Genomic DNA, 23265 nt, shown 5'->3' on the forward strand with positions numbered 1-23265 from the left:
TTCCTATCAAATTTTAAAGATAAAACATCCTTGAAGCTATCCTAGTAAAAATGGCCTTTGATTAAGGAAAATTTAATTGGGTTAGTGAACTTTGATGATTGAAAAGGAACAAACTCAAGTCAGCTAAGTTACAGTCCCTTCATATGTCGCGGTTCTAATCTTTCAACTATCATAAAATACTCTAATAATAAACATAGATGGCGATTCTAATCTCCCAAAAAACAACTATTATATGATGCTTTTATAACCAACCCTCTTGGATCCTCCCCTTCTCAAGGACTAGGTTAGAAATTATCATCCCGATACAAAAATAAAGACAAGTGAAACAGATAATCTTATTAACATTTAAAATGTTAACAAAGAAAATGTTCCATAATGAAATAAGACGGAATAGAATTTTCTCTCTCTTTTTTTGGGTACTTATGGAATCTTCTCTCCCAGAAGTCACTTCGGGGCTCCGACTCATTGGCCAGTGAGGCAGCGATTAATAAATTTCTTGGCCATTCTCTGGAAAGAGGAGGGTAAATTTCTAGAACTCCTTTCCACAGACTATGACTTGGATTTACTGGCTAATCGAAACAAATGGATGACAATGACAGAAAATGCTGTCAAAGTCAGGAATTGCATATGAAAATGTTTGAAGATTTTCCATAGCCAGCTACTACAGTATACAGTCAGTTTCATCTTTTATTTTCCCCACCACACTTGCAACTACTAATGACCAGAGGACTACAATACTCCAAAACATGTCAATTTCTAGATCAATGCAGCCCACACGAAATGGTTCAAGAAGCAGGAAATGGAAAGAATCAAGGATCCAGCTTGTTTGAGTAACCTCCATGTCCTTATTCTAGATTTTTATGTTGAGCTTACCACAACACTCATCCAGCAAAAATCACAATGACAAGCATTATAACCTCAAAACCAACTGGAACACTTAGAAGAACAGGATTCCACAAAGCACAACTGCTCTCAAGCCTGCCGAACAAAATTGAGCGGAAGAATGGACAAGGCCTCAGGTATAATCTCACATTTCGTTCTCACAGAAGGATGCAAAACCGTCAAGTAATAGCTTCTGACGTTTCGACCACGCAAGCAGAGGTAACTTGAAGTGAAGTATAATAACCATTGCAGGTTCTCTCTCTCTCTCTTACATTTCAAACCCCCCCCCCCCTCTTTGCCCGAACCCAACCCAAAATTATATTCTCTTTTTCCAGAATTCTATTGGATGCAAATGCACTTGTTAAGATGTCTGGGAAATGAATGCAACCCTAAATCCTAGTATAGTTCCAATCCTGCTGTCATTATTCCTAGCAACAGCTCTTAAGTTGAAATCAGACGAGCTACCGGAGCATGAAAAGGAAATTAGTAGTGGAGATTTTCTCCTCCTTCAGCACCCAATCACCCATGAAGTCACGTTACTGCCATGATAACATGACTTCACGGCCAACAACCTATTAGCAGCCTTCTCCAAGTTCTTTATTATCGCACCTATTTTTACAGTCTGATTGAATAAGTACTAAAATGTTCCTAAACCACAGAATGCATGCACCAAGTGTTTGTGTGATACTTGCTCTTATTTGACATGTGATTCTCAAAACCAATCACAAGTCAGCAATCATAAAAAGTGAAAAATAAGTCAAGGATAAGACAAGGAAAAGCACAGCATATAACATCAAAGCTTGCAGTACCAACACATTTGTAGTTTATCCAAACCAATAATAATCAGATAACTGCAAGCAAGAGAAGAAACTGTGCTTTCATTTTTCTGTGATACATATTTAAGCTTACCCTTTTTCCCACCCAGGGTACAGCTCCGAAACCCTCACATAGCATATTGGTAAACTATGTACCAGTTTATGTCATGCTCCAGGTGAGTCATAATCTCTACTTTAAAGCACAAAATACATTACATTCCAATTAGGTGGTGGGAAACAATAACTGCCTTAAAATCACATATTCCTTTTCAGTTTATTCTAAACATTTCTGCTGGTGATACAGCTAGATGTTATTTCAACAAACAATGCTATCTCAAACCAAGAAAAGCTTGAGAAGCAGCTGCACGAACTCAGACTAGCTGGAGTTGATGGCATCATGGTTGATGTCTGGTGGGGCATTGTAGAATCCAAGGGTCCTAAAAGCTATGACTGGTCTGCTTACAGAAACTTGTTCCAATTAGTTCAAAAACATAACCTTAAAATACAAGCAATCATGTCATTTCACCAATGTGGTGGCAATGTAGGAGATGCTGTTTATATTCCACTCCCAAAATGGATTCTTGAAATAGGAGTAGAGAATCCTGATATATTCTATACAAACCGATCAGGTACTAGGAATAAGGAGTGCCTCTCACTTGGAGTAGATAACTTGTCTCTCTTTGAAGGTCGAACTGCTGTCCAGGTAGATGATTTCCATGAAATTCTCTAATGCTGTTCAAAGATCATGTACTTAACCATTATAAAAGCTCTTTTCTTGAGCTAAAAAGATGTCAAAAAAGAAAGGTTGACTTAAAAATCTGGTGTTTGGGTAAAATCCTTTAAAATTATCATTTGGTTTGTGGCCATGTTTTCATTAGTATGCCAAATATAGAGCCTGCTTCCTGACCAAGAGTTTTATTAAATAAAACTAAATCCACTCTTATAAGTTGAAAGAGTATCGAGCTTCAAACTGTTGGTAGTAAACTCTGGTCTGCCCTTTAGCTGACAGTGGTCACAAGAATTATACCAATCACATGTAGGAGATGAGGTTTGACATAAGCAGCTCACAATTTCTGTGTTCCTCTGTCTTTATTATACAATTTCTTATTCCTCGTAGTGCTTTTGAAGGCCTAACATTAACCTAATGAACTATTGAGCCTAGCATATTGTCATTTCAGTTTTGATTTGTAATTAATCTCCGAATGTTTTAGATGTATAGTGACTATATGAACAGCTTCAGAGAGAACATGTGACTTTTTGGAAGCAGGAACTATCATAGACATTGAGGTAGGCTTAGGACCAGCAGGAGAGCTCAGATATCCATCATACGTAAAAACTCAAGGATGGAAATTTCCAGGGATCGGAGAATTTCAGGTTAGATTTTCAGCCTATTTGTTGTAAGACTACATCTTATCCTCCCGTTAATCAAAAGAAAGTCATTCCTAACTAATGTTCTTTCAAAACTAACACACAATCATAACATATTTCAGTGCTATGACAAATACTTAAGGGCAGATTTTAAAGAGGCTGCAAAAAAGGCAGGATATCCTGAATGGGATGCGCCAGACAATGCAGGAACGTATAATGACACACCAGAAAATACAGGCTTCTTTGGACCAGACAGGATATACCTCTCAGACTACGGGAATTCCTTCTTGACCTGGTACTCCAACAACTTATTGAAACACAGTGATCACATCCTCGGGGAAGCCAACAAAGCTTTTCTGGGATGCAAAGTCAAGCTGGCAGCTAAAGTAAATGCTCAATAAAAAGAATAACACTTAAAGTAGTGCTTTCCCTAGACATACTATTAAAATTTTCTTATACCCACTGCATTAACAGGTCTCTGGTTCCATTGGTGGTACAAGGATGACACTCATGCTGCAGAGTTAACTGCAGGATACTATAGCTTAAATAATAGAGATGGGTACAGACCTATAGCCAGGATGTTGTCTAGGCATTATGCTTGCTTAAGCTTTACATGTCTAGAGATGCTGCAGAGTTAACTGCAGGATACTATAACTTAAATAATAGAGATGGGTAGAGACCTATAGCCAGGATGTTGTCTAGGCATTATGCTTGCTTAAGCTTTACATGTCTAGAGATGAGAGATTCTGAACATCCAGCAATAGCGAAGAGTGGACCTCAATAACTAGTTCGACAGGTTAGTTATGTAGGAAAAGGCAATTCTTAATCATGAAATTATCCACCGTCTTAAAGCTTGTAAGAAACTATCCTTTTCCAGTTACAGATATAGTTAGTGAGATATACCAAGACAAATCTTGTTAAAAAAAAAGAGAAAAAAAAAACTTAAGACCTTTCCTAGCTGAACGATACTCACATCTAGACATTTGTCACACTTGTTACACATTTTTGTGCAGGTTTAAGGTGCTGGCTGGAGAGAAAACATTGATGTTGCAGGAGAAAATGCACTTTCAAGTTATGATCGTGTAGGCTACAATCAAATCCTCCTTAATTCTAGGCCAAACTGTGTCAACAAAAATACTTCACCAAAGCTGAAGTTGTCAGGATTGACTTACCGCCGACTATCAGATAAACTACTAGGTCGGAAGAACTTCAGCATATTCAAAACTTTCGTTAAAGAATGCATGCTGACCAGGTTAGCGGCTTTCCACAAACATGCACACAAGGAACATAGATGAAAAAGAAGATATGATACTTGAACGTTAAAAATGGCCATGATCTCTTAATATTTCTATGTCTAATATCATTACTATCTTTTCTTAGGATTATGATCCAGATCACATCAACTTACCAGCCCTGAAAGCATTCAAACCGAAGATTTATTTTGACCAACTTTTTGATGCAACTAAACCAATTGAGCCATTTCCTTGGGATGAAGAAACCTATATGAGCGTGGGTGCTTCATTCTTTGAATTCTTGGACAATCTCTTTCACCATTGTTCTCCATACAAAAGTGAGGGAAATTATTTAGCTTCTTGAACCCCGTGAAGGGATCTCTCTCTCTCTAACCAACAGGAAAAAGGGTGAAAATTATACGACATGAAGGCAATTTGCTACTTCCTGAGCTCTCATACACCCCCCATTAATATCATAGCTTGTTACTGTAAGCACCACAGCATTTATCCACTTTAAATTTTGCTTAATTGCATACCCATGTGTCTATGAATCTAGAATCTGAAAAACCTATTTTTGAGCATTGAAAAGCTTTCTTAACATTTATAATCCACTAATTCTATAGTAGGAAAATGTCACCCAGTTTCCATATGAAGCTTCTGTAACGGTGATTGCATAAAAGGAGGGCCAAAAAGTTCATCTATTTGAGGTGAACCATCAACTCACTCAGAGGTGACATGGAAATAACTACCAAAATCTAACTTGACCGAATTAAACTATCACTGATCATCAGTCATTTTTTAGATACAAGCTTCATACAAAGACTAAAAGCATAGCAATATTACCACATTTCCTCTCCCTGAACCACATCTTTTCATCCAGGAATAGCTAAAAGACGTCTGACCAAGCATGAATGAGAAAATATCAACCGCATAAGAAGTTAAGGCATACTGGCTCAAAATCAGATGCTAGAACTCAGAAGCATGACTAGAGGTGGCACATAATTTAAATCACTAAGCTACAAAAACTTCAAGAAATAAAAGCTTCTTATACCTCATAGATGTTGCCAAGGAAAATGAGATTTTAGCAAAATGATTGCTTTCACATTTCACTATGTTAAAATTGCTGCAGCATTACATCTAAAACTGAAGGAAGATTTTGATTGATTCCTCTTTAACTTCAAGCATTAACCATCTTCCTTCCAGTTTTCTCTTAACACAAAATACAGAAAAAAAAATTGAAGGAAAAAAGACAATAAAAGAAAAAGCCTATCCATTTTCCTCACCAAAAATTCTGTGTTCCAATCGAGGACTAAGACGCAAAAATCATTTCTTTATCCTTCCATGACTTTCCTCTCACATATCTTCGAAAAGCCAACCGTAACCGCAGCGAGAGACGGTGAGGTTCGAAATCATCAAAGACGACGCCGTTGCGCTGTGGTACGGCTGCATTGACTCCAAGCATGCACTCAATTCTACCGGACACCTTCAAATTATGAACAAAACAAAGCTTAATCAGTAAAAGACTCATGTACTCCGAGAACGGAGAAATGAATACAGATAAGAGTAGAAACAAACCTAAAAATACGACGGGAGAGAGGCTTGGAGGAAGGTGAACGGAAGGGAGAAGTAGATGGTTTGGACTTAGTGGTAAGTCTGGCGGCGGCGCTGCGGGAGGCGTTTGATCGGAGAAAGGAGCGCGCGGCCGCAGATGCGGTGGCGACGACCATGTTAAACCCTATGGGGAGTGTTTCGGTGTAGTGAGTCTAGCCCAGCTACAGCCAGTCGAGTGGATTTTTCATTTTGTTTATTGAATTTAAAATTTAAAATTATCATTCTCAATTTGAATAGTTATTAAAGCTTATTCAGTCTAAAGAGACATGAAAAATTTTTCTTTCAAAAATGTATTAAATGAGTAAATTTAATTAATTTATTGTAACCTTGTGGAGGATTATTTACTAATTATAATAATATTTACTAAGGTAAGTTACTTTGTGGAGTTAAAACGAAAATTATACAAAATGAAAAGATATAGTATATCTTTAGAAAAGAGATAAATGATGACAAAAAAAGTTTGATTTGACGAGGGGAATTTTGTGTTTTGCATTTGATTCATTAGTAGACAAAGAAAGCTTGAATAAAAGAATAAACTCGAAGAAGTTATCACCCATATGTTTCCTGCAATTGGATGCCAAGGTCGCATATTTTTAAGACTAGGAAGTGTTGTTTTCCAACACAAAGGGGAAAGGATGCATAAAGAAGTGAAAAGTCGATCATTTCAAATGGCAATAGTATAATATCATCAGGAATTCTCACGTATCGCCTATCAACAAAATTCGAATATCGACAGTGAGATTCAATATATTTCTCATATCGATAATAAAATTTGAACATCCGACCTTTTATGAGAAAGTAATTTATTCTTATCAATTGAATCAACTTGTGTTGGTACAGCTACAGCGCTGCTAAGTGCATTGTAATCGGTTGTTTTGGCCTCCCTTGAATCCAAAAAAATAATAAAAAAAAAGCTTCTACAAAATTAACCATACAGTCAAATCATAATTGTAACATTTTTCTTAGAAAAAATGTATTAAAACAATTTATGTAGTAAAGATGAGAATGAATAAAAGTGTAAAATTATTAATACCATATTTATTCAAAATTAGAAAGGCATAAGACAGTAGGAAAGAACTTTTTCAAAGGTAGTTCTAGGAAAATTGTTGTTCGGATGACTATCCAGAGGCATGCAGATATGATTATTAGTATTCAAAATGCCAGTTATACAACGCACCAGCAGTCCATTGTCAGCCAGCCACAGGAAGAGGCTTCCTTGGGTTTAACAATTTCCTGAGTCTAATAGGAAGGTGCAACTTTGCAGGCTTAGTTTCCATGCTGCAAGCGTAGGAAACCAGGGCGTAATCCATCCAGGGCGGAGCTAGCTGGGGACAAGGGACCCAACAGTCATCAGGAAAATTGTTCAGAGCGATTTTGTGCAAAATGCACAAGATATAACTTTGTATACATATGATGCAACTTACTTTCAATAATGTATAAATATAGAACAAATTTTTGTGAGTTTCACACGTGATGTGAAAAGCTATATACAAGATGTAATTTGGGCCTTACATTTTTTTTGACCCTTCGTCCTGGTCCGAGATAGCGTCTGGTCATAGGACAGAACTTCTACAATTTTTAATTTTTAACTTACTAATTTATAGTTGTGCCCCAACTAGCTAAAAGCAAAATTTATTTTAACTAGTGAGTTTTCTTTTTAAAATTTATTTTCCAGATAATTTGCAGAAAGTAAATATACGCATATGTCAATAATAAATTGACAATATTTATTAGTAAGATAGACAAATAATTGACACATTTCATCACTTTGATAGTGACTACAAGTACAAGGTTAAAGGAATTTAGTTGATTAGTAAATTTTTATATACACCTAATTTTATACTTCAATGAGTTATAGAGCTTTAGCGGGTTACAGGCCTCCTAAAAATTAGGTGTACATTCACCCGCCGCCGGCCCTGTTTCTAAATGGGGGAAAAAAATTCCCCCTGCCTCGCCTTCCCCACCCCCCAATTTGCTTTCTGCAGGATGACTGCCTCAATTGCCATCCCTACTCTTAGATCTTATAAGTTATAACTGCATGCGTATGCCTATACTTGCTATTAGTCATTATGTGAACATTGAACATTGCTCTTGCATACTTCTAGTTACAGAATAAATTTTTTCTAGCTATGCTCCACTGAAAATTTATTTAGACTCTGCCACTAAATCTATCCAAATTCAAATTAAATGCATCTGAACCATCAATTGCACCATGCAATTGTTTGGATGAGAACCGTGCAGTTACTCGATCCACTTACAGTGCCCAAGGCATGTGGTTATATGATCTTGGACATGCCACCATTATTGGGCCAGAACTCTAGGCCCTTATAACACTGCTTGACGTTGGCATGTTATATTAGAAAATAAACATCTTTACGTTAGGGGTGTCAATTCGGCTTTTTGAGCCGAACTTTAATAAACATCTCTAGGTTAGGCCTTTATATAAGGTTTCAGTTTCTTGCTTTTGAATTTTAGTTCAAATTAAAAGGTTGAAACTCAATCCAGTTCCAGCGATCAATGCATGTGGTTATATGATATTGGACATGCCACCATTATTGGGCCAAATCTCTATCCCTTTGTAGCATTAGGGTGTCAATTTCGCTTTTTGAGCTGTATGGCAAGTTCGGGCTTTGCTCATAAATTATATGGATTTTTGAGTTTTGGATTTTAGTACAAATTAAAATGTTCAAACTCAACTCACACTGTTATGTGAATTTCCGGCTCAAAAGTGGCTCACTTCAAACTCATAATTAAATACGTAATTATATATAATATATATTCTATAATTATGAATTACTATAAATTTATATATAAATTATTTAACATTTTATGTCACACACACACACTCTCGTGTGCAGGTCAGGTTTTAACGGGTTTAAGCCTAGCATGACCAAAACTCAATTCACATTTAGTTTGGATCTAATATTTAGACCAAATTTTGTCCAATCCAATTAAAGCTAGACTCAATAATCCTTTTCAGGGTTGAATGGGCAGAGTTCGGGTTGGCCTTGCCTCATTGACCACTATACTCCTCCGGGTGGAATTGGATTCACTCGTCATATGTAGAGATGCAAACAAGTCGAATCGAGTTGAATTTTGGCTTAATTGAGTTGAGCCTCAACATAATTTTACGAAACTCGAACTCGAACTCGAGTTTAACGAACTCAAAATGTCAAGTTTGAGCTTAAGTCGAGCTCCAGCTTAAAAAATAAAAAATAATTATTTCATTTTTAAAAAATGACTAAAATAATAATTTTTCTTTAAAAAATAATAAAATATTAGGAATATATATGTAATTTTACTATTATATTTCTATATATATATAATCGACTTCGAGCCAACACGCGAACTAACGAATTTAGTATTTTTGACCTCGAGTTCGAGGTCGATTTCGACTTGGTCAACTCGAACTCGATGTTGATCGATCTCGAATCGAGTTCAGACTCGAATTGCTCGTGATCGGTTCGATTTGTTTGCAACTTTAGTCATATGATCTAGAAAATTGATAGAGATTTACTGCGTGGAAAGTTTAGTCATGATCGAAATTGGCAATGTACACTGAAGTCTTAGCATGCAAATGGGAGCGAAATTGCTCCCAAATCCTCTTGATGTTGTGAATATTATGCGAGTATCCGATTTTTAGCAGTTTAGCGGGCTTTGCCCTTCTTTCCTACCAGAAAAATATATAAAAAAGAATTTGTTTTTTCTTTTCCTTCTTTTATTTTTTCTTGTGCTATTTGATGTTCCAAGGTACATTTCAGTTCGATCTGGTTGGTAAAATCTAATATAAAAAGCAGAAACCTAAACAATTCTCATCAAAGAAACATATACTCATTTTTATTAATTTTGAATCACAAACAACAGATACCAAAATAATTCAGTTTTCAATCAAAGTTAACTAAAATATACGAAAGATTGAAAAATTTCACGGCATGAGCATATGGTTTATGCTTGAAAATAAGAAAAAGAACCAAAAAAAAGGTGAAAAATGATATTTTATGGTTGACATTTATTATGGAGAGGCTTTTGAAAGTGAAATTTGGGATGCAGTCACATAAACATTTCCCTCGTACGACAATAACTCCTTGAAAATAATTGTCGTATCCATTATTTTTTGCAGTTCTAAAGTAAAAATCAATTTGTTATACAGCCCAAAAAATCTCCCATCTCAAAATATGCACTTCATGCAAATAAATTGTTTAATTAATCCCTTTTGAGAACTCTTATTCATCAGCCATGCTGGTTATTCTTTCTAATAATTTTTTTTAGCTTACTAATTAATCAACAATTCCTCGTATGGAATACATAGTTTACAATTTCTATAAAAAACTAGCAATTCTTTTTCCAATCTAACTTCTTAGCAAATCCTTCAAATTTACTCTCGCAGAATCGAGAGCTATACCAACAAGTGAAATCTTCCTTTACATTTTCGGGGACATGATTTTCCGTAACAGTGAATTCTTATCGCTTGCTTATTCGTCATTTCCATCCAGCTTATTTGCGATTTCACCAATGGAGCAATGCCGACAATTTTCTTCCTCTGGCTTAAATTTTATCACGTGGTCATGCACGGATGGAGATTTGAGATTTTTGTTTTGATCTTCAATTATTAGCCGTACATTTGGTTGAAGTATGGCCAGTACTGATTGCAAAACGAAAGCTATCCCAGATGTCACGCCATTGACGGAGGAGCACATTGGACCTCTTGAGACTGGGGGACCTCCACTTTACTTTCATTTTCTTGTCACCTTTCAACTTTTTATCCACTTGAACTATTTAAAAGAAAGGTCCTTTGGATTGGCTCGGATGATTTTGGGGTAGTCTAGTTAGATCTCGAGGTCGTGTGTTCGAATTATTTCTCTATCGCTTATGTATTCTTGGGAGGCAGGGTGCAGAAGTACAGAGACATTAGTCCGACTCCAAATTAGGATACTTTCTGTGTTGACAAAAAAGGAGCTGTTTAAATTGTCCACAATATAAACCGATATAGATGGATGATATATTATCCCAATTTGGAGTGCAAATTGATTAACAAGTTATCTAGTTGGCAAATGATATTATTACATCCCAAATTTTATTGTGATTAAAATGAAAAACTCCCCCTCCAATTTGCATTTTGACTTAAGAAGGAAAATTGTGAGTATTTAATAGACAAGAATAGGTGTGGAAATAAAATTTGCACAATCGCATTAGAAGAAGCCTCACTCATTGAGGTTGGATTCTTGGTTGGTGGTGATGCTAGTACTTAATAATAATAATAATCTATTTCTATATATTTTGTTCACCCTCTCTCTAGCTGTGAAAGAAAGATGAAATCATACACGAGGACTATAACATTGCAAAATATTTATTGCTATATGAATTTAAGTTACACCGGATTGCATTTTTTTTTTAAATAAACGAATAATATAGCTTTTGAAGAGCAAAAAAGAATGATGAGAAGACGTATTCGAGAACTATTCTGAAATATTTTTGCAATAAAATGAGCATCACAAACACTAGATATAAGGTGGTGTTCACATTTCTAATTATCTTTTCCTCTTCTAAATAATTGCTGCGAGTTTGCACAAGTTATGTATGTTAAACAAGTTATTGATCATAGGGTGAACTAATTTCAAATTGTAGATCCAAAACAACCTCGTTCATTTGCAACTATAAACAGCTGAGAATGGATATTTGAAGTAAGAATGCTCTAGCAAATTGGATGAAACGCAATAAATGGTCCTTTTTTAATTATTACTTTGTTTTTTCTTGGAGCAGATGTCAAATAGATTGATATTTATAAATCTTTCTTGACTTGCTTGGTTGGTTTAGAGGAAGCAAGCATCATTATTTTTTATTTTGACACATTAACTCTTTACAATAACACAAGCAAAAAAAAAAAAAAAAACTCATGCTCATAATATTCGCTAGTGGGACTTAATTCTCTGTAATTTGGTTGTGCAATTTTGCATGATTGACAGGTAAAGGATTGTCTAGGTCTTGAATGCCTCAATTACAACATTTTGGAGATGTAGCACGAGACAGATTTTATGTACTTGAACTTAAATAACATTTAAGATTTTGTTAGAGGATATTATTATTTTTTATCATGTCCAATCTGATTAACACACCTGATTTTACAACCATTATTTCAAGATTAGAAGTACTTTTTTTTGTTGTCTTCATCTCCCATAGGTTTGCATAATCAATCAAGTCCTCACTTATGAGCTTGAAACAAAGCTATGCTAATTATTGTGGATGAATTGATTGATTATGAATCTATGACGAGTTTCTTTATAAAATCAAGAAATGACAGTTCAAGAAAATAAAAGCTTATTGACCTTACGATCTCATATACATGTCCTTACTATTCAAGGAAGTTTTTTTTTTTTTTTTTTTTTTATGGAGAATAACTAGAATGTCAAGCCAAAAGGAGGGGCTGGAAGTAGAGGAACGCGCGGGTTTATGGGGTCAAGTGCAAGCTCCTACTAAGCTTGTATTGAAACAAAAAAATTTGGCACTGCCTGGTTTCTTTAGTGAGCAGTAACATAATTAATTTTCACTTATAATTAATTTTCTTTAGTGAGTAGTAACATAGATCAACTATAATGTTCAATAATTTGATTACCATCTTAGAAAGGCGTACCTTAAGTACCTTGATCATTAGCTTAATAGCAAATTAATTAGTATTGTTTGTAATATATGCTGATTTGAGTTGTTAGATCAGAAGCCTAGTCATGATAGGAAAAAAATTATAACTATTTAGGGTTAGCTATTTTCATAAGAAGTTTTCTTGGTACATTATTGTGTTGACAAGTTATGATCAAAGTTCATTGGCTCATAATTACTTCAAGTAATATGAACTTATGGAGTCCAGGCAATTGAAGAGTGAATTATTGCGCGTTTTTCTTTTTCTTGGTAATTAGTACTTCCATTTGTGAAAGGATAATTTAGTCTAAGGCCTTATTTGATATCTCAATTTAGCACTTAAATTGAATTGGTTCAGATCTTAATATGTTTAGACTTGTTTGATAAGTAAAAATAGAACATCTTAATTAATTAAGTGAATCTGAATTATCGAGGCAAAATTTACTCTAAAAAATAAGTGATAAATTATTCATTTATCACTTAGGGTCTGTTTGTTTCGACTAAAAAGATTTTCCAAAAAATATTTTCCGTGATTTCCACTGTTTGGTTCAATTTAGCGCTGAGAAAATGATTTCTCTCGTAAAATCTTTTCCATAAGTGGGTGTAAAATAACTTCACTTATAAACTTACTGAAGTTATTTTCAACCGTCTGATCCTGTCCCTTTTGTGCTTAGTTACATTCATCAACATAAGAAGGAAAAGGACATAGGAAATAGTTTCGGTGGGATTGTCCGATATCTCTCGGCAAAACATCATCGATCCTTTCATCGCCCCTCTATTCATTCCATGTTATTCCTCCTCTCACAGAAACGCAATCCAACCTATCGCACGTCCCATTGCATCTGCGTCGGACTTATAGAAACAATTAAGATCTACAGAAATAGGGAGGATCTAAAGAGACTAAACAAGGAGATTGGCAGCATAACGAAAGAAGAGATCTCAGAGGAGCTTTTACATGAGCAAGAAAGTCTTTTAAGATTGGCCACGGAGGAGAGAGATGAACTAATTCTATATATCACCAACAATGTCCAGCTTTTGCTTTGGAAATTTCAATCCAAGATCTCCTAGATCTTTGAAAGAATTTTAGCGGTAAAAATATTCTTGTGAGAGTTGGTTAATTTCATTGTCATCTTCAATGTTTTATGACTGATTGGTTGAGCTGGAAAATTGATATTGATCATTCATGTGTCTATTGCTTTAATCTCCTCGGTCAAAGAATGATGGCAGGGGCGGTGTATGTGGTGGAGGAAAGTTTTTTGTGGTGGAGACGAGAGAGGAATGGTGGAGACGGCCGATGGGAGAGAATTTCTTGATATGGTGAGGAGTTGAATTAATTACTCATGAGGACAAATGTTTTCCGAAAGTAACCAAACAGATGAAAATTGGAAAGAAAACAAAACTTTTCCCAGAAAAAGGCTTCCAATGAAATTATTTTCCCAAAGAAAATATTTTACATCCTACCAAACAGACTCTAAATGCAGAATAGACTCAAATATTAAGATTCAATAACTTAATAGATTCAGATTTTAATATCTTAACAATTCAATAGTTTAACATATTCAAATTTCAATTTTATCAAACGCACCCTAAGTCCAAGTAAGGGTCAGAAATTATTTATAACGCTTGGCTGAGTTCCTTTTTTCATGTTTTTCTACCCTTAATCCTCGAATAAAAAGCTTACTTCGTACCATTCCCGTTCTTAGTTATTCATTTATTACCTACAAAATAGAAAATAGAAAATGCACTTAACCTAGTAGCTAACTGGTAAATTTCTTGAACATTCTTAAGGTAATTGAAAGACTAATGAATGATGTCATACTACAAACCAAGATGGAAGTAAGTGCAGGGACAGCTGAGCCAGGATTGAAATGGAAATGCAATGCAAGTGACAAAAATCTTGTAACGTGGCTGATTTTTTCTTTGTTTTCTTTTTGAAGTAATAATAAACTAGATAATACTAATGAGAAGCAAGGTTACAAACGTACGGTACAAACGTGGGCTGATTAGCTCCTTGTCATCAGGTGATTCATTGTCCATTTATGTCACATTCGACGCCAATTTGCCCCATATCCGTAAAAGTCTTTGTCCTTCTCAACACTACTGTTTTCTGCATTATTGCGCCACGATTACAAAATCTCGACCTACTCCACGTGCAATTTTCTTAGCCGTTCTTTCTCTCCTTTTTTTTATATGAGGCCTACTTTTTTTTGTTATAATTATTATTATACAAATGGCAAACGAAATTATCGAAATATAATGGAAAGAAAACCCAACCGATCTTTTAAGACATTAAAGGAAAAGATCCATCTAAACAAGCGTGATGACTCGTAAGTGTAGTTTGGTTTTGATTTACAGTTCAAAGTAGGGGTGTGCAAAATCGAAAAATTTCGATTTATCGACTGAATTCGAAATTTTTGAAATCGATAATTTGAAATTCGGCACTGAAATCGGAATTTTCAATTTCGAATTATGTGAATTTGGTTCAAATTCGGTAATGGAGTTTTTGAAATCGGAAATCGAAATCAGAATTTCCGATTTCAATTTCGTTTTATAATATATATATTAATATTTTTTATTTATATATAATAATATTTTTTATTTCAATTTTGTTTTATAATATGTATATTAATATATATTTATGTATATAACAATATTTTAATAATATATTTATATATAATAATATTTTTTATAATATATGTAATATAAAATTTATAATATATAACAATACATCTAACAAAAAAGAAAAAAAAGGGAAAAAATGTTTCTGAATTCGGAATCGAAATCGAAATCGAAACTGGTGAATTCGAAATCGAAATCGGTCGGTAATTCCTATACCAAAATTCCGAATTCAAATTTTCGAATTACCGAATTCGAATTCGATGCACACCCCTAGTTCAAAGAGTAATTTTAGATTGTACTTTGAGTGGGTGTCATCTTTTTTTTTTTTTTTTTAATATATTTAGTGGGAATCTATTCAAAAAAGTTTAATAGCTTCACTCACGTTGAGTCAATATTAGAGTGGAACAAAAACTCAAAGAATTTTTTATATCTCTTCATAATTTTTCAAATCTATTATATCTGTAAAATTGCATCTCTAGAATTTTTAGTGAATGTTTAACCTGTCATTAGAACAATGATCCAAATAATTTTCAGCAATTTGTTAATCAAATTTACTTTTTATGAAAAAGAACAACCTAAAGAATAATACACCGACAAAAAAGGCAAACCTTATTTGCACTCTAGGAAAAATGCCTGGTACTTCAACCATTGTTTTTGAGTTCCAAAAATATCTTTGCCATCAGCTGCTCATGGTGGTCCTTCTGCCAAAGTCATGGTTGTTGCTCTTTCAAATCAAGATCAACTTTTCTCATGGACGGTAATTCAACATAGCTTTCTACCTCAAATAATTTCTTTTTGGTTACAAATTGTAACTTACAATGTCACAACGTTTTTTTAATAACCCAAACTAGCCCCAAGATTTATGTTTAGCCTCAATGCATCCTAGTATCACCAATGATAACCACCAATTGGCGTGTAAATTAGTAACAGTCCTCTTCAAACAATCATCACCTAATTTTGACAAAATCTAACTCTTAGTACATAGAATATTTTTTTAATCTTTAATAAATAGAAAAAAACCAATTTTTCCAAATACTTGCACAAGAAAAAAACCCAATAATAAAACAAACTATTGAACGAGTTTTTTTTTTCTTTTAACTTTATCCTTCCATATCTTGGATTACCTGTACTCAGGTGCTCCTTAACATCGCAAGTTTGTTAATCTAGTTGTGGTGTAAAATGACAGTGAATTAGTTGTCAATATTTATTTGATTGTATTATTAATATATTTTTTAATTAATTTTTTATTTTACATACATCACATCAAAAAAAATATTATAATATTTTTTTAAAAAAATTATCTCAAAAACACATTCATTATATTTTGAATATTAAAAGGAGAGTCACCACCTGTCACTGAACTTAGATGCGTTTGCCGTAATTTTTGACGTGTTGGTTTATGGGACATGGACAATGATGAAGATGCTGGCTAATAGCGCCACTGAAAGCGCGAAGACAAAAGAAAAAAGTGGAGATGGTTTCGTCCGTTGAAACATATATATAATGGGGTAAAATACACTTTACCCCTATAATTTAGTACTTTTTTACATAATTTTCTGGGAATTTAAAAAATTATATATAACCCCCTTATAATTTAGTCTAAAATATCAAAGTAACGAAATTTATATTTTATAATGAAATCAACTAAAATGTCAAAAGTTCTCTTCTATAAAGTTGAAAATTATTAATTAATCAAATAGGGGTTATGTATATATTTTAAAAATTATAAGGAAATTATGTGGTAAATTAGTAAACCATAAGGAGTTATGCAATAAAACACAAAATCATAAGGGGTTAAAGTGCCATGTATATTACATTTATATATTTTATTTATTTTAGCCATTTTAGTTTTTAAATAAGGATATTCTAGACATTTCTTTGGGTTCTATTATATAGAATCATTTTCATCACTTTGAAACTTTAGTCCAAATTATGAGGAAGTTTTGTATAACTTTTAAAATTGCGAGAGGCTTATATAAAAAATTGCTAAACCACACAGGGATAAAATATATTTTACCCTATATAATTTAGTAACCAATAAGTTTTAGAAACATTTCTGGAAATGCGAATATCATTTGCTTTAAAAAGAAAAAGGCATGAAAGACTAACTAAGCAATTGTATAAAAGGCTTCTATATTGGGGTTTGTATTTCTGTTTTTAAACTCGGACTGGACCGATTGAACCAAAAATCGATCAATTATCCGATTCGAGTTAACTTAAAAAACAGGGAAATTAAAAATTCAGTCAAATCAAATCAAAATCCGAATTTGACCAGAAAAAATAAGAGCCGGGATTCCACCATGATCTCAGATCTCACGCAAGGAAAGGAAAGAGAGGGACCCGCATCTCCTTGGCTCCATGTGCCCAGCCAAAATCCCAAAACGCAACACACGATTTTTGTAGTGGGACATGCATGCACAGTTGGTTACTGCTATAGTGCTGCTACATCCCTGGCCACAACTCGCTTGCACGTGTTCATACAACATCCATATCTTCTTGCTGCCCCCTCTCCATGCATGTATATAGACTCTTTTTTTTTTTTTTTTTTTTACTTTTTTTTGAAAGGTCAAAATATTTTTAATATTATATTTTGATCTCTAGGTTATTAAAAATTATTAATATATCTCAAATATTTCATACTTTATCTTAAAATTTGGTATTGTTTTTTAATTAAATTCATAATTTTAATTCTAAACTTGTTAATTCTCATTAAATAATATAAATTGCTATTTGATTGTTCTAATTTCTTTGTATTTTCTTATTAAATATATTTGAAACATCAAATATATAAATATACCTTTATTAATATTAACATGTTACTAGGTATTTTACATATAATATTTTAATTTTTAAATAATTTTTATTTATGACATCATCCGGTTCAACCCCGATCGAATCCGATTGAACCCATTGACCCCTGAGCTCGAATGAGTCGATATCCGGTCCGGTTCTGAAAACATAGGTTTGTATGAGTATTGCATTTACTAGTACTTGGCCTAATGCACATTATCTATCTGAGGTTGCAAATTACAAACATTATTGTATAAATGGATACGAGAAATTCCGGAGTGTACGTGCATTTGAACATTTCAATCCAATTCATGATAGACAGCTGATAGCGATAATTCATTACCACAAAAGGACAGACAGATTATCAAACACTTCAGAAATGTGCTATGGATTTTGTAATGTCCAGAGACACATCTAAAATTCATCTAATCTACACTACAATTATTATCTTCATTTACCTTTATATACTTTTCCTATTTAATCTTACCTATCCTTCTTTATATTTATTTAATTTTTTAATTAATTTTATATTTTAAAAAATATGACACCTAAGATATATTTTAATGTTAGACAGACCTTTTGACTATTTAAATTTGATGTATCCCAAATTAAATTCACCATATGGGAAATATAGATAGAATTCTTCTATTTTGTGGCTTTGTGACACAAGATATAATGTGGGTCCCATTTAAATTTCGAATGCTAAAATATATATGGGCTGTAGATGCCGTTAGAATTTTATGGTGAACTCATCTCTTTGTTTTGTGTGTTTATCTTGTACCTTTATGGCACAATATAGAAAAAAAAGAAAGAACTATGATTTCCACTATTCGATGCGGTTAATGTTTAAAATGCACAGCCACCTTGGTAATTTAGAGTAGAGAAAAATGCAATTTTGGTATTCAAATTTTGACACGTGAGCGGTTTTAGTTCCCAAACTTTGGATAAAAGCAAATCTGATGCCCAATTTTTCAACTTTTGAGCACATTTAGTATCCTTGACGATTTTCCTAAATTGCTACCGAAAAGAGTCACGTGATAGTTACATGTCTGGCAACTATTGTATAAAAAAATGACTAAAAAAAGTAAAATATCCTTCTCACACTAAGTTTAAGAACTAAATTTTATGTTTTTTGGCATTTTTTTTTTTACAATAGTTGCCAGACATGTTACTGTTACGTGACTCTTTTCGATAGCAATTTGAGAAAAATCTATCAAGGGCGCTAAATGTGCTCAAAAGTTGAAAGATTGGATACCAAATTAGCTTTTGTCCAAAGTTTGGGAGTTAAAATTGCTCATATGTCAAAGTTTAGATACCAAAACTGTAATTTTCTTTTTAGAGTAACATAAAGTCGCCAGGCACATTCTCAATAATTACACCAAGGACAAACAAAAAGTTACACTCAAAATCTTCTATAAAAGGGAATGCAAGTGAGGTATTGAGAGGCAACAAACTTCAAATCTTCTGGCATCTCATTCTTCACCCACGCATTTCCTCATCACCAAGGATGGCATCAACTTTACGGTCAAACTATGTTCCAATCTTTGTTATGCTCCCGGTTAGTCATAGCTTCTCTTATCATCTCTATTGTCTTTTGCAAATAGAAAATGAACATACCCTGATCAAGAAAAGATGTGTGTGTGTGTGTATATATATATATATATATATATATATATATATATTTTAGGTTTACAAAGCATGATATATACATTTTCACTTTTGTTAATCACGATCAATAACATATAGAATGTGATCTGACTAATGGTCTTTTTTGTCTTTTTTTTTGGTGGTGACAATAGTTGGGAGTTGTTAATGTTAACAATGTTTTTGAAGACCCGGAGACTCTTGAGAAGCAGCTGAAGAAGCTGAAAGAAATTGGAGTCGATGGCATCATGGTAGATGTTTGGTGGGGACTCATTGAGAACAAAGGGCCTAAGCAGTATGACTGGGCTGCTTACAGAAGCTTGTTTGAGCTTCTTGTGAAAATTGGCCTGAAAATCCAGGCTATCATGTCATTCCACCAATGTGGTGGCAATGTTGGAGATATTGTTACCATCCCACTTCCCAAATGGGTGCTCGCAATTGGAGACAAAGTCCCTGATATCTTCTACACTAACCGATCTGGTACCAGGAATCCGGAGTACCTCTCAATAGGTGTTGATAATGAGAATCTTTTTCAAGGTCGGACTCCTGTGCAGGTAAGACATGTGACAGCTTCTTGAATTTGATCACATTAGCCAATTGTGTTATTCTTGAGCAGATTTTTTCTTGAAAGCAGGACAGAATCATCAGCTCTTGATCCTTTCAAAGCTGGAAATGATCGATACTGATATGAGATATCTAGTTCAGTGTCTTTCAACTTCAGTTCTAGACTGATAGTCTGTTAATATTTAGTACATGATATGATAATGGATCAGCTTTTGGTCGTGAGTTTTGATTTATCCCAGCTCAATGGATTCAGATCTACAGTGACTATATGAAGAGCTTTAAAAACGCCATGGCAGGCATTTTCGAGGCTGGACACATAACAGACGTTGAGGTAGGGCTTGGTCCAGCTGGAGAGCTGAGATATTCTTCATACCCAGAAACACAAGGATGGAAATTCCCTGGAATTGGAGAATTTCAAGTGAGTCTAATTCAAACAAATCATATTCTGTATCACTTAATCTATTAAGTTCCTTCAAGCTAATTTTTTTTTTCACTCCAATATTTGATGGTGTGCAGTGCTATGACAAGTATTTGAAAGCAGATTTTAAAGCTGCTGCAACAAAAGCGGGGCACCCTGAATGGGATCTTCCAGATAATGCTGGAACATACAATGATACACCAGGTGATACAGAGTTTTTTGCAACTAACGGGACCTATCGCACCGAAAAAGGGAGGTTCTTCTTGACATGGTACTCAAACAAGCTTATAGAACACGGAGATCAGATTCTCGAAGAAGCCAACAAAGTTTTCAATGGAACCAAAACCAGGCTAGCTGCAAAAGTGAGTAGCCAATTATTGCAATTTGATGCCTACTGCTTTCAGCCACTGGCGAAGCCACATATAGTTGAGGGTGGGCAATTGCCCCCTCTCAACTTTGGTAAAATCATAAAATTTTGTGCAATTACCATTTATAGTTGCATTACCCCCTTAACTATTAAGATATCATAGTGATTATCTTTTGATTGATGGACCTACTTCAAGTTATATAATGATTGATCCATTTGGATTAAAAGTTATTTGAAAAATTTTCTTTACTATTGTAAATTTTTTTATGTGAAATATGTGAGATGGAAAAAATATTGGAAAACGTGTGTTTAAGACACATAAGAAATACTTATTTTTAAATTTTTTAATAATTTTTTATGTTCCTAACTCAAATAAGTAGAATGATCTTATAGTCAAAAAAATTAGATTTAATGGTACATATAACTAAGGATTAATCTTTCCTACACTGACAGTGTATACACTATCAGCGTTGGATGATTGACAATTATACAAATTTTGAATTTGAAATTCAACTTTTGCACACACGTCATGAATCCAACGATGATAGTGCATACACCGTTAGTGTAAGAACGATTTACTCTATAACTAATATGTCTATCAAACAGTCTTATCACATCGGACAAGATAGTTGCAAATTACACCCGCTGATTTAGGGTCTTGGCTCCGCCACTGCATGCTTTCAGCCATCTGCTGAGGAGCACATGCAACTATTCTCAAGTTTTTTTTTCTTTTGTTTACTCAAATAGGTTTCTGGTATCCATTGGTGGTTCAAAGATCAGTCGCACGCTGCTGAGTTAACTGCAGGATACTACAACTTGGACGACAGAGATGGTTACCGACCCTTGGCCAGGATGTTAACCAGGCACTATGGTACTCTAGATTTTACTTGTCTTGAGATGAAGGACTCTGAACAACCAGAAACTGCTAAAAGTGGTCCACAGGAACTTGTTCAACAGGTTCGTGCATGATTGTTACATAGCATAGCATAAATTAATACAATTTTGTTCACTTCATATTACAAAGCAAAACCAGTGATGTTTACAGGTTCTGAGCGCTGGCTGGAGAGAAGTCATTGATGTTGCAGGTGAAAATGCACTTTCTAGATATGATGCCACCGCTTACAATCAAATGCTACTGAATGTTAGGCCAAATGGGGTCAGCAAAGAAGGCGAACGCAAACCGAAGATGTCCGCATTGACTTACCTTCGCCTGTCAGAGGATTTATTGTCAAAGGAAAACTTCAGTCTGTTTGCATCATTTGTGAAGAAAATGCATGCTGATTTGGTAGTGCTGCAGCTTTTATTTTATCATCCCCTCTCCATCATGATTTTGAGTGACAAAATGAAACACAACAGACTGCTTTTGCTATACTAACTGTTGTATTCTTACGTTTTCTTCAGGATTATGTCCCAAATATAATTGACTTAACTCCATTGGAGCGATCAAAGCCAAAGATCCCAATTGAAAAACTTGTGGAAGCAGCTACACCAAAATTGGAGCCCTTCCCATGGGATAGTGAGACTGACCTGCCCGTTGAGTCTTCCTGATCAATTGGGCATCAAGCACCAGCAACATCATTTGAATAATAAATTCAGGCACCACTCTTTGTTAGTAAAAAAATAATTCTGCACTTCAAGAAAAATAAGTTTGAGTAGCCAGAGATTGAGGTGCCTGCCTCTGAATCCTATGTACGTATGAAGGTAGTTAAATATCCGTGTTGTTGTCATTTTCATGCTGTTTGCTGTACTGTGGTTTCGTTCTGTAATGTTAATAAATGTGTATTTTGAGCCAAAATGAAGTCATGAAGAAGCTGAGAACATTTTCCCTTTTTAACTTGAAGTTGACCAAGCCAAGAACTTTTGATGCTGGAAATCCTAATAAGGTGGTATTAATTAAACCACTATGCATAGGAGGTGAAAAACAATATTAATATGTCTCTACTTTATCCCTAACATACAATTTTCACATTCACAAAATCATTTAAAGTTCATCTGTTAAATTAATAAAGGAAAAGCTAAAGTCGGTCTAGAGGTATTTGGGTTTGTAAAAAGGTAGTCCCATCTCCAACCAAAATGCATAGAATGAAATTATTTACTAAGGCATCTCATATATAGGGATTATTTATCCTAAGATGACTTAACCCATGATTTATAATCTGTGAATAAGCATTCCTACTTTATCCAATCCGTGCACCAAATGTAGCCTAGCAGCGATTAATTCACCAGGCTAAGCAATGGACACCAGAAAAGAACTTTACTACTAATGGTAAAATACTAGGAAAAGTAGCAATTAATATACAGCTAATGGCTAGAGATGTCAAAATG

General features: G+C 34.2%; 1 protein-coding gene, 1 long non-coding RNA gene and 1 pseudogene across 2 annotated transcripts; 2 read left to right on the forward strand and 1 right to left on the reverse strand.

Moving 5' to 3' along the window:
• The first annotated feature begins 394 nt into the window (after positions 1-394).
• LOC113743808 (beta-amylase-like) lies at positions 395-4661 on the forward strand (annotated as a pseudogene).
• Positions 4662-5323: 662 nt separating this feature from the next.
• On the reverse strand, positions 5324-6337 carry LOC140006595 (uncharacterized). The gene is made up of 2 exons (XR_011814316.1): positions 5873-6337; positions 5324-5780 (listed from the first exon to the last, which is right to left on the reverse strand). It is a non-coding gene; the product is annotated as an uncharacterized lncRNA (long non-coding RNA).
• Positions 6338-19380: 13043 nt separating this feature from the next.
• LOC113743457 (beta-amylase) lies at positions 19381-22774 on the forward strand. Its single transcript, XM_027271471.2, has 7 exons — positions 19381-19505; positions 19747-20145; positions 20409-20573; positions 20672-20935; positions 21688-21897; positions 21986-22225; positions 22342-22774. Exons 1-7 carry the CDS (start codon positions 19455-19457, stop codon positions 22486-22488), a joined length of 1476 nt encoding a protein of 491 aa, XP_027127272.1. The 5' UTR covers positions 19381-19454; the 3' UTR covers positions 22489-22774.
• The last annotated feature ends 491 nt before the right edge of the window (positions 22775-23265 follow it).

Source organism: Coffea arabica, chromosome 5e, assembly GCF_036785885.1.
Source record: "Coffea arabica cultivar ET-39 chromosome 5e, Coffea Arabica ET-39 HiFi, whole genome shotgun sequence".
In the NCBI taxonomy this organism is placed as follows: Eukaryota; Viridiplantae; Streptophyta; class Magnoliopsida; order Gentianales; family Rubiaceae; genus Coffea; species Coffea arabica.